Source organism: Pantherophis guttatus, chromosome 2 (genome assembly GCF_059756535.1).
Source record: "Pantherophis guttatus breed Tessera chromosome 2, ASM5975653v1, whole genome shotgun sequence".
Lineage (NCBI taxonomy): Eukaryota > Metazoa > Chordata > Lepidosauria > Squamata > Colubridae > Pantherophis > Pantherophis guttatus.
Window position 1 is genome coordinate 111,383,953 of NC_142064.1, and position 16,669 is coordinate 111,400,621.

Here is a 16,669-nt window from a genome sequence, read left to right on the forward strand (position 1 = left end):
GATCCAATCTCTTTTTTTACATTTTTAATATTTGTCTAAATAACTGATTTTCTAACACAGTTTTATTTGTTCATCTGTTAATTTATTGCACAAACATTTATATTCAATTTATTTCAAAGACGTTGGGCTGCTTAAAATAAGATAAGAGTTATAGCAACTTGTCCCTAAAGAAAAAATAACCTAAGTGGTACAGGTGTAGTTTTTAGAATTAATAGTAAAGCAGAAAGATGTTAAATAATTTAACAATGAATATTAAACTTGAATAAACAACAGCCAGCCAAATGATCCTAAAATGGAAAGCAACAAGAATAATTGTTTATAGATTTTCATAAACTATATTAAAAAAGCAATTATTTATTAAAACACATTTCCTATTTCTGTTCGCAGTTTTCTTGGCATTAGTTCTGAAAAATACTCCAGTGAAGAAAAAGAACATTCCTTTACTATTTAAATATTAGTTTGCTTAAATTCTTTCCTTGGAGAATTGGTCCAATTTTTTCCCTCCCAAGGAGTTAACACTTTTTACATGGTGTGGGTACAGTAGAAAACTAGTGACTTTGAGTGCATTTCTAGTGGGATGATGGAAGTCCTGGCAAAATCCTGGCAAGGATCATCACTCTTGATGATACTGTAAGGTTAATATCTAAGCTAAGAAACTATCTAACAGGGTTGAAGATCAGTGGAATACTTCAGGAGAAGGGGAACCAACCCATCTAGCAGCAGGAATTCCAAAACCAGACCCAGAAGGTAGTAGCAAGCCACTTTTGTACTGGTGCTAGTAAAACTGTATGGTTCTGGATGTAGCATTTAAATGAAACTAGGTGACAGATGATGGAGTACCTAGCTTGGCAGGCATTCCTTCAGTTCAATGTTCTCCAAACTTGGCAACTTTAAGGTACATAGACTTTAACTCCCAGAATTCCCCAGCCAGTTCTAGTTAGTGGGAAAGAACATGGAGTTTTCACAAATAGATCTAGAAGTGATGATAAAACCCAATGTGAGCTGCAAGGAAGGATGGTTGCTAATAATGTCACTATTGATAAAGAAAGTTCTAGATATACAGGCATAAATGTATGTATATACAGATACGGAGACATAAATAATTGGAATATGGAATGTAATGGGCATGAACCAAGGAAACTTGAGAGTGACAAAATAAGCTGACTTTGTATAAATATACAAAAGTATGAAGGCTATTGCTTAATGCATTGTAAGCCACCCTGAGTCTCCAGAGAAGGGCGGCATATAAATCAAATTTAAAAAAAAAATGGAAATGAAGCGTACTAAATGGAATGTTTTAAGACTAGGGGAGTTTTGGTAGACCAGAATGAGCCATTTTAAATCAGATTATAGTATGCAGGACATGAGTCCATATAAAGGAATGGAGTGGCTATGACAGTCCACAAAGATACTGGTACATACGTACTCATTTTTAAATAATAAGAAACAGGATTTTATTGGTCAGAATTAGTGGATATTCAGTGATTCTTTTATATACATTAATGCATTTATTATAGGTGGAAAAATAAATGACATTGAAAAACTCTAAGGCAAATTGCAAGAGGAAATAAATGCAACATTTAGAAAGAATGTAGTAATACTAGTGCATGATTAGAATACAAAGATTGGAGTATCTGTAATTACAGGAATAGTTGGGTTGGATAAGTGTCAAAATGCAGGAGGCAAATACAGACTGCTCCTAAATACCACTGGATGGATATCAGAAACAAATTGATCATATAACTGGAAATAGCAGATAGAGAAATGTAATTCTAACTGCCAGGGTACTTTCAGGTGCAGACTGTGGAACAGACCATGAATTAATAGTGTCAAATATTGGGTTAGAACAGGGGTGTTAAATTGGCGGCCCATGGGCCAGATGCATCACATACAGGCCATATCCACTCTAGCTCTGCGAAGGGAAAAAAAACATCACAATACGTCATGTGACAGCAATGTGATATGGTGAGTTTGACACCCGTGGGTTAGAATGTTTCAAAAACACCAGATATATTCTCAAGATTTGATCTGCACTTAATGTATGCAAAAGAGAACTGAAAGATATAGAAGCTATGAAAGATATAGAAGACTTCCTGAGAACTGAAGTAGAAAAATATTTCCACGATACTAAAAAAGAAAAGACCTAAGTAGTCTTCTAAATCATGCGGCGAAGAGGGGGTTGAGGGGTTTTTTATGTAAATTTTTGGTTAAACTTTTAAGGGGTCCCGGGGGGGGGAGGGTAAAATTGGAACTAGGGTTGTGGGTTTGGGGGAAAACCCACCAAGGGGAGGGTTGGGCCTGGCCATGATGTGCAGCGAGGGGGGTGGGGGATCCGGGGGTAATGGGGGGGGTCGAGCTTGTCCAGATTGTGTTTTTACCATCGGTACTGTGAGCGGGCGGGGTAGATATGGCGGGAGCAAGGGGCCATATCATGTTAAGGGAGCATGCACCCGCTGTCTCCGAGCGGTAGCATGCTCCAGGCCCCAAGGCTCCACTCGTTCTCCAGGTTGCACAGACCCTCAGGGCCCGGGCCTTCGACTGATGTTGTGCAATGCCAGGTCTGTAGTAAATAAAGCCCCCCTCATTTGTGATCTTGTTCAGGAGTGGGGAGCGGACCTGGCGGGCATTACGGAGACCTGGTTGGGCCCGGAGGGAGGGGTCCCTCTGGTAGAAATGTGCCCACCAGGCTTCCACGCATTCCATCAGCCGAGGTCACAGGGGAGGGGCGGGGGAGTAGCGGTTATTATTAGAGAAGGCCTTAAGCCGAGGGAGACCACTGTTCCTCAGATGGCCGGCTGTGAGACCCTCCTTGTGAAGTGGGGTCATGGGGTTCAGATGGGTTTGCTGATCACGTACCTGGCTCCCTGCCACGTGGCAGCAGCCTGCCAGAGCTACTCCGCCGCGGTGGCGATTGATACCCCCAGACTTATGATCATGGGGGATTTTAACCTGCCATCCGTGGGTGAGGTGGCTGAGGTGGCTCAGGAGTTCATGGCTTCCATGACGGCTATGGACCTGACCCAGCTAATTCATGGCCCTACGCACACGGGGGGAAACACACTGGACTTGGTTTTTGTCTCTGGACAGTGGCTGAGTGATCTTGAGATAGGGGATATAGTCATTGAGCCCTTGTCATGGTCAGATCACTCTCTCCTTCGCCTTAACCTTCGAATCGCTGCACCCTGCTGCAGGGAGGCGGAACTGACAAAATGGTACCGCCCCAGGCACCTGATGGAACCTGATAAGTTCCAGATGGAGCTTGGGCCAATCCCCGAGGTTCTGATTCATGCCTCGACTGGAGACCTAGTGGCCGCCTGGGATAGAGCAGCTGCTGGAGCTCTGGATCGAGTCGTGCCTTTGCAGCATCTGACCCGGCGCCGATCTCACCTGGCTCCTTGGTTCACCGAGGAGCTGAGGGAGATGAAGCGCCAGAAAAGACGCCTAGAGAGTAGTTGGAGGGCCAGTCTTTCTGAATCGGACTGGAGACTGGTAAGATCTCATATTAAGAATTACCTAGTGGCGATAAAAGCAGCAAAATGTACTCATTTTGCTGCTCTTATTGCGTCATCAGATAATTGCCTGGCTGCCCTGTTTAGGGTGACCCGCTCCCTGCTCCACCAAGAAGCGCGGGAGGACCCCTTGGAGGGAAGAGCCGAGGATTTTGTTCAGTATCTGTATGACAAAATCACTCAGATTCGGGAAGATCTGGACTCCGACTGGGTAGATCCAGCGAGGGTGACAGAGGCAGGTCTTGAGAATGTTATCTGGGATTAATTTGATCCTGTGGCCCCTGAAGACGTGGAAAGGATTCTGGGTAGACTGAACGCGACCACATGTTTGTTGGATCCGTGTCCCTCCTGGTTAGTGGTGGCTTCCTGGGAGGTGACGTGAGGCTGGCTCCAGGGGATTATAAATGCATCATTGGGTGAGGGTGTCTTCCCCGCCGCCTTGAAGGAGGCGGTGGTGAGGCCTCTCCTCAAGAAGCCTCCCCTGGACCCGGCAATGTTGGTAAACTATCGTCCGGTCTCCAACCTTCGCTTTGTGGTGAAGGTTGTTGAGAGTGTGGTTGCGCAACAGCTTCCCCAGTACCTGGATGAAACGACGTATCTGGATCCGTTCCAGTCGGGTTTCAGGCCTGGGTACAGCACGGAAACGGCATTGGTCGCGTTGGTGGATGATCTCTGGAGGGCTCGGGACAGGGGTTGCTCCTCTGTCCTGGTCCTGTTAGATCTCTCAGCGGCTTTTGATACCATCGACCATGATATCATACTGCACCGGTTGGAAGAGTTGGGGGTGGGAGGCACCATATTACAGTGTTCTCCTCCTTTCTCTCCGACCAGTCGCAGTCTGTGTCGACAGGGGGGCAGAGGTCGACCCCAAGGCACCTTATATGTGGGGTGCCACAAGGATTGGTCCTCTCGCCCCTTTTGTTCAACATTTATGTAAAGCCGCTGGGTGAGATCATCCGTAGTTTCGGGGTGAAGTACTACCAGTACGCTGATGACACCCAGCTGTAAATCTCCACCCCGGACCACCCCAACGATGCCCTTGAAGTGATGTCCCGGTGCCTGGATGCTGAAACAGGCTCAGGCTCAACCCATCCAAGACCGAGTGGCTGTGATTTCCAAAGTCCCGATATAGTCAGCTGGTGCCATCGCTGACTATTGGGGGCGAATCATTGGCCCCCACGGAAAGGGCTCACAACTTGGGCGTCTTCCTGGATTCACGGCTGTCTTTAGAAGAGCGCTTGATGGCCGTGACCGGGAGGATTTTTCATCAGGTTCGCCTGATTCTCCAGTTGCGTCCCTTTCTAGATCAGGACTCCTTACGCACAGTCACTCATGCCCTCGTCACCTCTCGTCTGGACTATTGTAACGCTCTCTACATGGGGCTCCCCTTGAGGAGCACTCGGAGGCTCCAACTGGTGCAGAGTGCGGCTGCGCGGGTGGTTATGGGAGCGAAGTGGCATTCCCATGTGACCCCCCTCATGCGCGAGCTGCACTGGTTCTCAGTGGTCTTCCGGGTGCGCTTCAAGGTTTTGGTTATCACCTTTAGAGCACTCCATGGCTTAGGACCTGGTTATCTATGGGACCGCCTGCTACCACGAATAGCCTCCCACCGGCCAGTACGCTCCCATAGAGAGGGGCTCCTCCGGGTGCCGTCGGCCAAACAATGTCAACTGGCGGCCCCCAGGGGGAGAGCCTTCTCTGTGGGGGCACCTACGATCTGGAACGAGTTCCCCCCGGAGATACGGAGGATCCCGGATCTGCGCACCTTCCGTCGCGTGCTCAAGATTTTCTTATTTCATCAAGCTGGCCTGGCCTAAATCTTTTCCCCTGTTAAATGCAAATTTTAATTTGTTTTTTAAATTATTGGGTATTTTAATTTGTCTCAGCCAAATTATTTAATTTGTTTTTATTCTATTTTAAATTTTTGTATTTATGTGTTTTATTTTGTGGCTGTTCACCGCCCTGAGTCCTTCAGGAGTAGGGCGGTATACAAATCCAATAAAAACAATAAAAACAAAAACAATAAATCATATTGTCAGAGAAAGAACCTGGGGTAATAAAGGATCATGTCAGGCAGACTTTCAATATCAGACAAGAAATTGTAAAGAAAGCTGCATCAATAGAGAATGCCAATAAACAGAAAATCCTCTGAGTTTTTTTAAAAAGAACAAGAATATCAAAGGAACATTTGCAAGAAAGGTAGGAACAGTGAAATACAGTCAGGGAAGAGCAGCAAATTAGGTTAAAAAAAGATGGAAATGTTATATTGACATTCCTTGCATGCTTCAGAGATCAAAGCAAAACTTTAATTCATGAGCATCTTCCCCAACTGTCCAGGATACTCACCTGCCTCTTGCAGTTGCCTGTTCTCTTGGTGTGCTTGTTCCAGAGTAGCAACCATTTTAGAATCTGTTCAGGCACACAAGCAGACTTATCTTAGAAAGAGCAATGCTGAGGCCACCAAAAACAGTCACATTTGCCAAATGGGGATGTTTAAAAGTGTTGTCTTCCCTGGCTTTTATTGGGACAACTAACATACTGTATTTTTTGGAGTATAAGACGCACTGGAGTATAAGACGCAGCTTAGGTTTTGGGGAGGAAAATGGGGTGGGTGGGAAATCTGCCTACCAGGTATTCATCTGGCTAGCGTCCTTAGTCTGGTCAGCATCAGCACATTAGTTTGCTGGTTTTTCATCCCCAACTTGGGGATAAAAAACAGCTTCTAAGGCACAGCTGAGAGGAAGCAGCAATGAGAAAAGCAGGCAAAGCACAGGGAGATCACTTCACTCGGCTAGCGCCTAGTTAGGGCTGAAAAAAAGCTTCTTAGGAACAGCTGAGAGTTGGAGCAAAGCATGAAGATCGTTTCATTCGCTAGCACCTCGTTAAAGCACAGAAGAGAGGCGAGGGAGCAGGCAAAGCTGGGAAGATCACTTCACTTGCTAGCACCTCGTTGGTGCCTCGTTAGGGCTGAAAAAAAACTTCGAAAAAGCTACATTCAGAGTATAAGATGCACCCAAATTTTCAGCATCTTTTAGGGGGGAAAAAGGTGCATCTTATACTCTGAAAAATATGGTAGTTTATCCAACTGGGGACTATTCAGCATGCTCATACAAACATCATCAGCTTTCCTGCTCATATCGGTAACCCATTCTTGGGTTTTCTTTGATCATTGTATTCTTAGAAAATTATCCCACCACATTACCCAGAGCCACAGCTCAATTTTAATATGGAACACTTTCTTATTCCTCAAGCAAAACCAAGCATGCAACCAAATTAAGCACAGCTACTTTGTTTTGATGTACTTCAAGGTTAAATGGTCTGTAACACAGTTGTAAAAAAGAAGCCAGGCATATTTTTGCTATTCATGCATTAGATTTCTATCCTGCTTTCCTCTAGGTGTTCATGTAAGTTAGATAGCACTTTCTCCTTCACTTTTTCTCTGCAATAGCAATCTTATGACAAATACCAGGCTGAAAGAGAGATTGGCCCAAAGTCAGGTCATGAGCTGTGACTGAGGATGAATTTAAATTAGGGTCTTCCCTTTCCTTTTCCATCACTTTAATCCAACAATTTCCAACTATTTTTCAGACCAGTGGGGCAAAGCTGGAATTTTGAAAGAATGGTAGAGGTCTCTCACAAAATCCCTACTTTTGTGTGCAATTACAAAATGGCTGTCGGGGGTGGGATGGGGGTGGAGGGACAATCAGAAGGGAAATACCAATTTGCTTGGATCTCACCTGACACAACTCTTTCTAGAGTTGTGAATCTTCTTTATTAGATTCTCTCTACTATGCCTGTTTATCTTTCTCACCTGGGTAGATGAGCATACTTTCCAATAAAGCAATGAGTTGCAATAATCCTTTTGTGTGTTTGGGGGGGGGGAAACAAAGGCACTCTTGGAATAAAAAAACACCTGGATATTGGGATTTTGTTTTGCTTCCCATTTTTAATTTTTTTAAAGTAAAAAAATCAAGTGGAACTGGGCTTGAAACTTGTTGAACACCAAAGGAAGTGTCTGCAGATACATTGGTGTTCCTGGGCTCCATGCTGGCAATCCCTAACTGGTCACTATTCTAGTTAATAGAGAAGCATGTGGCATCTACAGAGGCACAAGAGAGGGTTTGAAATGGTATATGGGTATGATAAATATGCAAACCTGTGACCAAGGGCAGTTTAAACTAGTTATTTTCTTTCCAGTAGTCATCTCCGTAGATATCTAGAGATCACACAGAGCAATTGATCCTTCGGCCACATCAATTTTTTTCTGATGGATCTGCTGCTTCCTACAAGTTCTGAATTGGTGGAAGTCAAAAGAAGGGAGACTGTATCTTGGAGAATCCAAAAATGCCATGAAGTGCTCCAGGTTTTCCCCCTCCGAAAGCTAAGCAGGAGCCCTATCTTCTACCACTAAGTAGTGGACCTAAGCCTAGATCCCAGGAAGTTTGCGTGAATTCCACCTTTATATTCTGATTCTAAGAGAATATGTTGGGGCCCATTTCACATCCCATCAATCTTTGGAGAACACTTACAGTGTACCAGTCCCAGAGCGAGCAGCAACACATTCAGGGACACAGATGTGGCCAGCACAAGGGCAACAGTTACCATGGCAGCTCTGCATGTGAAAGCTGGTTTCCAACATGCTGCAAAGAAAGAATTTGGGTTGCTCCTGCTCTCCCAGCAACTGCCCTTCCAGCCCCATATTACAAGCTTTTTGAGAAAAAAAAAGCTGAAAATGAATCTTACATTTTGCTAAATATATGTTTGTTTATTTATTTAATTCAGGCCCAAAGAACGAGGACCTTTGTAAGAGTGCAGCATAGAAGATTTTTTCAGGTTTATATACAAGAATCTGGTCAACTAAAGTTCAGCATTAAATTGGTGCCAGAAAAGGGTAGGTTGCATTTAGGAGGAGATGCCCTTGGAACACTTATGAGAATGGAACAACTCTAAACTAATAATGCACTTAACTCTGCCTCCATCCCAGCTCTGTCTGCTCTTCTACAACAACTTATAGATAGAGAGTTAATGATTTATTCTATGTACCTTCTTTATCTATCTGAAGTAAGTTTTTCTGCCTTTCTTCCAAGTTTCAAATGCTTTGGGCTCTTTCTCATGGAAACAACCTAGGTGATAGCTTGGCCTATTCCTAAATAAAGTTCCTATACATAGACCTTCCAGAGAAGCTTGGTCTTTCCATACCTGGAGAACAATCTGCAGGCAGCAGCTCTACTTCTTTCCCATTTAGACTGATTGCTGGGTCAATAGGCTCATATGTACTCTCCATCTCTGGGTTCTCTTTGGAATCTGTTGGGAGGCAAAGGAAATTCTAATAAGACATTCCCAATTGCATTCTGTATTACTGGTATGTCCTCATTGTCAAGTGCAAGCAATCAGATCCATGCATGAAAGGTTCAAGTTGATTACTTTATTATATTCTATCTATAATGATCGTCCTTCCCTGGGAACAAACAGAAAAAGTTCCATGGAATTTAGGAATAGGGACAATCCTAGATCTCTTGTGGCTAAATCCCCACTCAATCCCTCCTCCTTGCCCGGCTGAGACATTCCCAACATCACAAAGGGAAGGCCAGACCAAAGACATGAGAAATTGTGAGGCATTTGGGATTGACATATTAATCAAGACAGAACAATACTGGTTAGAATGAATTCTTGGGATCACAATAATATCTCCTACCACTGACAGAAAGCTCCTTGCCTATTTCTTATTCTTATTTTGTAATGAGAAATAAAAAGGAATAGAGAGAAATAGAGTAAAGCTTCTTCCTTACTTGCCATTAATGTAAAACAAATGAAAGATCTATTGGTTATCAATCTACTTATTAATATCAACTATAATCAACAGGAAGTATTCTATTAATGTTGCAGGAAATCTTTACTGAAGTGATCTGGAAAATCACAAATTGTTTCATGACATCAACATTTTGCAATTTTGCAATGTTTTAAATTATAATCTCATATACAGTATATCATACAATATATGACAGCTGGAACAAATGTTAAGTATTCTGCATATGAAAATAAAAGAATCAGAGGTTTAGAAGGGACCTCAGAGGAATTCCTATCCAACCCTCAGTCCGGTATAGGAATCTTTGTACCATTCTGGACAAATAGTTAACCATCCAGTCATTTCTTAAAACTTCGAGTGATTGTGCATCCACAACTTCAAGAGGCAAGTTTTTGCTGACAGCTCTCTCAGTCAGAAAATTCCTCCTTAGTTCAAATTTGGATGTAAAGGTCTTTACAGCTTCTACCCATCAGTTCTGGTCTTACCCTCAGGGAGATTTTATTTTATTTTATTTTATTTACAGATTTTGATCTATGAAGTCCCTTCATTTATGCTATAAATGATTCATGCTATCATGAGTCTCCTTAGCCTTCTGATGTCTCCCATAAGCCTTAAAGGAGAGTGAAGGGAAACATAGTGCTTTAGTAATAACTCTGTTTCTTTTGTATTAAGTAGATCTAGTTTTCAATTTCTACTTAAAATAACTTTCCCATTCATTTTGTTTCCTTTGTAAAACATTTTCCCCTTAAATTAGTGTTGGATGAGGTAATGCTGGCATTTGTTATCCCAAGGGTATCTGTGTTTAATACATTGTTTGGGTCCCAAACAGGGGTGAAATGTTCCCGGTTCGGACCGGCTCGGACGAGTAGGTAGCGATGGCGGTGGGCAGTTCGGAGAACCAGTAGCAAAAATCCCTGCCCCTGCCCCCCCCCATGCCCAGCTGAGCCGCGCGATCATCAGAGCCTTTTTTTTCTTTTAAATGGCTCTGACGAGCCAAGCTCTGATGATCCCAGCTGAGTTGCTTGCTAACCGGTAACAAAAATCCCTCCCCCACCCCCCCCAGCTTGCTTACCTTAGCTGCTGGTCGCAACACCTACCTTGCTTCACTTGCTGTAATACCTGCAATCCATTGCATCATCAAGGAACTGAATCTCCCTGCCTGCAATCAAGCTCATCGGTGAGCAGCTCTATCTGCCTGCCTGCCTGCCTTGTACCTTCTATTGCAGGGGTCTCCAACCTTGGCAACTTTAAGACTTGTGGACTTCAACTCCCTGGCTGAGGAATTTTGGGAGTTGAAGTCCACAAGTCTTAAAGTTGCCAAGGTTGGAGACCCCTGTTCTATTGGGTAAGTTTTTTTTCCCTTTGGGAGCTTTTAAAATATAGTTAATTGGGGTTTTTTTAGTTGTTCTTTTTTTAGACCTAGCCATTTAAAGTTTAGGAAGTTTTAAATTTAGCTGCTTTTATATAAAAATAAAAATACATTAAAATAAAATAATATTTCTGCAGCTTTCTTAGATTTAGTGTGTTTCTGTAGTGTTTCACTTTAACTACACAAACACACAAAATCTCACAAAGCTATATGTGGAATTTTGTGTGTGTAAAGTGTGAAAGTTGGTTTTTTGGGCTTTTTGTGGTTGTGTGAAGTTCCTGCCTGTTGCAGGGGCCATTTTGGGTCTAGCAAAGCTGTTTTTACATTGTGGGTGAGCCAGTTGTGTTGTGTTGTGTTGTGTTGTGTTGTGTTGTGTGTGTGCAAAGTGTGAAAGTTGTCTTTTGGGGCTTTTTGTGGCTGTGTGAGGTTCCTACTTGTTACAGGGGCCATTTTGAGTCTAGCACAGCTGCTTTTACATTGTGGGTGAGCCAGTTGTGTTGTGTTGTGTTTTATAGGTTAAAAAAGGGCAAAGAAGTGACATTCTCTTGGCCACGCCCACCCAGTCACCTTACCAACAAGCCACAGCCACTAATTAAGCCACGCCCACAGAACTGATAGCAAAAATTTTTAGATTTCACCCCTGGTCCCACCTTCCACAATGTTTAATATTCTTCCATAATTAAATACTGAGAATCCCAAACCAGAATGTGCTCAGTGTTTTATGTTTTGTGCAAAGATGCAGTTGGTTATTATCCCAACTGCTCCAGAAATATGCCCTCATCTGTACAAGAAACACAAATGAACTGACATTGAGAAAAAGTAAATGGGTATTTCTTTTTTTAAAAAAAGTTTTCTATTTTTTTATTTTTATAAAAATGTCAAATCAATGTGTGAACAGTGTGGCACCTGGGCACCATGCATTCCAATACAAATAAAACTGATCAGGTTAAACATTATTATTACATTCAATCAACTTATGTATTTCTAATGACAATACACATCCCTATTAGATTACAATCTATCATTATTCAAGTATTCCACCTATTTCTCATTGTTACTTTCATTTTATCAAATAAAAATGTATACATTAATATTCTTTTTATTTCTATCACTTACTCTAGCTATTAATCATGTCACCCTATCTTAAAAGGCTTTTTCTTTCTTTCCTGTCTTGCTATTAATCATGTCATCTGCCTAAAAAAGAGAAAAGAAAAGAAACAAAGTAGAGAGGGAAAATAAGAAAAAGACAATACAAAACAGCAATAAAAAAATGGAATAATTTTTTTCATCATCTCTTGCCTGCTTTATACTTTAATTGTTATACTTTAAAGGAAGGAGAGGAAAGTGGAAAAATAAGTCAAAACAGCAATAAAGAAAGAAAATGTCAGCCCCGGTGCGTCTGGTGGCTTGGAGCTGCCACTATGGCGGGCTGGTGAAGGGGACAGTATGCATGATGGCTGCAGCAGGAACTCACCTCCCCGACTTGTCCACCTTGGCACCGAGGCTGCCACTGCCTCCGTGACTCGGCCGACCTGCCTGCACTGGCATTGGGCCTGCTGCTGCCTCCACGATTCAGCTGAGAGGCGGTCTCGCTTCAGCATGCCCAGACAGGAGGCGGATGCCTCTGGATGATATAACCAGGCTCACCATGGCTTCCCTGGATCAGCTGTGAGGCGCACTCGCTGCAGCACACCCAGATGAGCAGCACATACCTCACGGTGGACTTTGCAGCCCAGGAAGGACTACAGCCACTTTGCAGGCAGTTGGGAGCCGGAGTGCAGCTGTGGGGCTCTGGCTGGCCTGACTGCCACTTGAACATCCAGAACACGGAGCTTGGGATCGCGTATGAGGGTGTGGCTGGACTGACTGCTTTGCTGCAGCTTGCCGAGGGTGTGCTAAGTGCTTAATGTGTGGGGTGGGGTGGGGCTGGGTTAATTGCTAGATGGGTTTGATTGCTTTATAAGGTGGTGGGGAGCACAGAGCGGTAGCTCCAACAATATTCTCCTTTCATTGATTGTGGTTGTCAGTATGTGCCGGTGTGGATAGACAAGGTTCTAACCATCTTCTATGTTTGGAGTCCTTCATTTCTGGAGCTGGCCGGCATGGAGCAAAGGAATGGTGGCTGGGGTCTTTGGGGACTGTGGACTATAGGACCCCACCACCCACCAGTCCGGTGCTCACCCCTTCTGGGGCCCATTTCTCCCAGTGGAGAGAGAGAAGAATATTGGATGATGACTGGAGCTATTCTACAGCTGTTGGCAGTTAGACAATAGAAGTATTGCAAGAATTTTTGGAGCCATGGGGTTCAGGGGCCCAGGCAAGAGCAGGGGATGGCAGGACTCTATGGTGGCGAGCCACCCTCCCCAGGAGCCACACCCTCAAACTATCGCCTATGGGCCAGATACAGCCTGCTGAAGCTGTTAATCCGGCCCGCATGGGACTATGAGGCTGTCCCACCCACATTGCCCTACCCACCCGCTGGCCCCCACCCTTCAGCCAAGCACAGGATTTACCTTTGTGTGGGATTTCCGGTGATGTCACTTTTGTAGCAGGTCGGGATCAGAGAGGACTCTTGGTTAGATCTGCTTCTCCCCAGCTGGCAAACGGCTTTTATTGCTGGCGCTGACCGTGAGGAGGTCAGTGAAGGTGTGGTGAGCTGAGATATGTGAGGAGGTGGCGATCCCACGTGTTGTTTAGCAGATACCTCGACCCTAGCGACTGGGGAGAGGGAGCCATTAATGGCTGCCCCTGGACTGTGACTAAGCCGTTTTGGAAGGGAAGTCCATGTTGCAACGAGCGGCAGGAGGGATTTGAAATAGTGGAATACTTGGGACAATTGTCATCGCGATTAGAGAAGGGAGAGGAAGAACTGGAAACTTTTCTTGTGTTAGATCTGCCAGCGAGTGTGGTTTTAACCATGTGTAGAGTTGCTACAGCGAGAGAGGCAAACTTTCTTTCTGGTGTTGATTGGAGGGATTAAAGAGATTGAATTGCTGACAACTTAAAGGAAATCTGAAGCTCCTCTTTGAAGTTTCCCCCCCCCTGCATCTGTAATTAGCCCACCTGTGGTGAGAAGTGCTGAGAAGATGAATGACAGAACACTTGATCTCTGTCCGCCCCCCTCCCCCCCCCATCTGATGGTGAATCCCTGTGGAGGAGAGAACTGAGTGTTGTAATCCATGTTCTAGGAAATGTATTATTGTTGGTTTGTTTAAACCTTAAGGGAGATTTTGACTTGGTGTTGGAGGAGTGAACTCTTTTTTTTTTTTTTTTTTTTATTGAAAAGGTTTTCAAATACAAATTTTTCCCCCTTTTTCCCCCCCTCCCCCCTCCCTAACCCCCCTCCCCCCCCTTCCCCCCCTGTGACTTCTTCGTAACAAAAAAAAAACCCTAATTCATAACAGATTACTTACTCCCTCCTCAAAATACTGACCTTTACTTACTAAAAGTATTATAAATCCCCCTTTATCCATACATTTCAGAAAAGAAGAAGAGAAAAAAACAAAAAAAAACAAACACATTATACTATAACTATTATAAAATAACTTCTAATTTAGCATAATAGTGTTTTATATCTATACATTATTGCAACAATTCAAAACCAGCTTCCACTTTAAAACTATACGATAAGTCCTACTTTAATAACATTTCAAAGCGGGCTCCCCATAAAATCTAATTTAACATTTATTCCACTCTATCCATTTCCTCCACTCCCCTAAATGTATCACTTAAAAATCCCTTTTCTTAAACTAATCAGTCTGTAGCTAGCTTATTCACCCACTGTCTTACAAATTTACCATACACAACAATTCTTGATATCTTTAATTCACTGCCCACACTACTTAAAAATATATATATATATATATTCCATTATATCTAAATAAAAAAAGAAAAGACAATAACTTTAAATTTATAGTCCATATAATATCTTCTTGAAGTCTTTCCACTGGATTGTTAAAACCAACATCCATAATAGGGTAACATAGCTTGCTGATGCAACAGTTTATTCAAGATCTCCAATCATATCTGCCCCCATCAGTAGTAAACATCTTCTTATATATATAAAAGTAAAAACAACCACCCGAGTGACATTATAATTATATTCCATATAATAATAATTGTGGGTTTCATCAGGATTATTAATTTCCATCATCGTATTGGGTAACAACCCGATCTTCTGCATGTCCCAATGTGATTCTCTTGCCTTATAATTCAAGATAATTATAATATATTTATCAACACAAAAAGAAGTTTCAAAGTAGATAATTCAAAACCATCAATTTGAGGCTCTTTCCATGTCCCAAAATTACGGCAATGCAGAGATCTGCCACTATCCTCAGGATGATATTGACCAATATGTCGCCTCCTCTATGTTTTCACATAATCATTCATATTTTAAAATCACTGGCTTCACTGTTGCTTGGGTTAGAAATTTCTATTTTTGTACAACCTATTTCTTTTTTTGTTTTCTTTTTGTGGGTTTGACTTCCATCCTAATTTTTTGTGTCTCGCGTTTCTTTTTTATCCCTTGTATATCCTCTAATTGGTTTCCATGCTTGTCCTTGCCTTGATAAGTCATCACATTAAAATCAGATGGCACTTCTCTCAAATTTGTAAATAATCCAGCTGGGGTATCCGATAAATCCAAAGGCAATTTATCTGGTACAGTCTCTGTCTTTAGTTCCAGCTCCTTGTGCTTATCCTGTATTATATCTGAAGACGTTAAATTCATTTTCAACCTATTTTGATAAAATTCTTCCGCTCTTTCAACAGTATTTAACTGGTATCTTTCTCCTTGATATCTCAATATAATACCAACTGGGACGTCCCACCGGAATTGAATATTTCTCCTTTTTAACTCAGACACCAGAAAGCCAAATTTCTTCCTTTCCATTAATATCTTAGGTGGGAGTTCCTTGTAAATCCAAATCTTTCTTCCATACAATTGCAAATTAGAATTGAAGGAATTTTGCACAATTTTATTCCTAATTTCTTTATCTGAAAAATAGATTACCACATCTCTAGGCAATTGCCTTTGCTTGGCAGTCCAGGAGTTTATTCGATAAGCTCTGTCAATCCTACAAAACACTTCCTCAGGTTGAATCTTTAAAATCCCAGCTAGAAATTCAGAAGATATTTTCCTTAAGTCATCTCTGTTATTTTCCTGCAAACCTCTAAGTCTTATTGCATATTCTGTGAAATTATATTGTATCTTTAGAACCTCTTTTTCAATCCTCTGTTGCAGATTTTCTACATTACCAGACTTTTGGTCAGCATCCATTTTAAATTTTTCTTCTGAACTATAATCCTGAATATTTAACAAATCATTTTCAATTTTTTGAATTCTATTGTCCAATTTATCTTGAATTTCATCCATTTTTGACTCTAGTAAATTAGTATTTGTATCCAACCGAATCATGAATTCTGACAGTTTTAAAATTTTTTGCTGCAAAAAGTCAAACTTGGATTTCACCAATTCCTTAGTTTCCTGCTTAAATTTTTCAAGTTGCTGATTCACAATCTCATCCCTTCTTTCAATCTCCTCTAAGAGAAATTCTATTATATTAAAATCAGGTTTCTGGGACTGAAGAGTTAAAACTTGTTCCTTTAAATTCTTAGTGGGGGAATCCCCCCCACCTATTTGTTTGTCTAACTTCACAAGCCTCAGTGCCATGTTTCCGCCTTAGCAGGCTTTGTTAGAAGAAGAAAAAAAAAAAAAACAAGACAAAAGACTTCCAGCCAGCAACAATCAGGCCTCCAGGGGAAAAAGAGAAAGACAAAAACAGGAGCGGAGTTTTGTCTACAAATGTAGCCAGTGGTATTTATTCCGCTACATTGTAATAATAAAAAACGGAAGAACTTTCCCTCTCAAACTCTTCTCCAGCCGCGGCAGACGCCATTTTAAAAAAAAACTTTTTTCCTCTTTCTCTTCCTCTATTCTCTTAAGTAATTTTTAAAAGATAAGTAAAATACTTGCGCTTCAGT

General features: G+C 42.3%; 2 protein-coding genes across 10 annotated transcripts in view; one reads left to right on the forward strand and one right to left on the reverse strand.

Annotated features, from left to right (window-relative positions):
* Positions 1-16,669, reverse strand: part of LOC117677549 (hepatic lectin-like) — a 70,863-nt gene that overhangs the window by 17,021 nt on the left and 37,173 nt on the right. For 2 of the 9 annotated variants that reach the window (XM_087888509.1, XM_034437832.2), the window contains exons 1-4: positions 12,159-13,105; positions 8,709-8,813; positions 8,039-8,149; positions 5,856-5,918 (exon numbers count right to left, since the gene is read on the reverse strand). In XM_087888509.1, the coding sequence (XP_087744635.1) occupies positions 5,856-5,918; positions 8,039-8,149; positions 8,709-8,813; positions 12,159-12,285 (406 nt within the window). In that variant the 5' untranslated portion in view covers positions 12,286-13,105. Of the gene's footprint in view, positions 1-5,855; positions 5,919-8,038; positions 8,150-8,708; positions 8,814-11,800; positions 11,879-12,158; positions 13,109-13,197; positions 14,271-16,669 lie in introns of those variants that run through there. The other 7 variants (XM_034437833.2, XM_087888507.1, XM_087888510.1 and 4 more) reach the window with 7 other exon arrangements.
* Positions 2,368-16,669, forward strand: part of LOC132709517 (uncharacterized) — a 57,552-nt gene continuing 43,250 nt past the window's right edge. Inside the window, exon 1 of the mRNA XM_087888511.1 lies at positions 2,368-8,400. Coding sequence (XP_087744637.1) covers positions 2,542-3,774 — 1,233 coding nt within the window. The 5' untranslated portion in view covers positions 2,368-2,541 and the 3' untranslated portion in view covers positions 3,775-8,400. The remainder of the gene's footprint in view (positions 8,401-16,669) is intronic.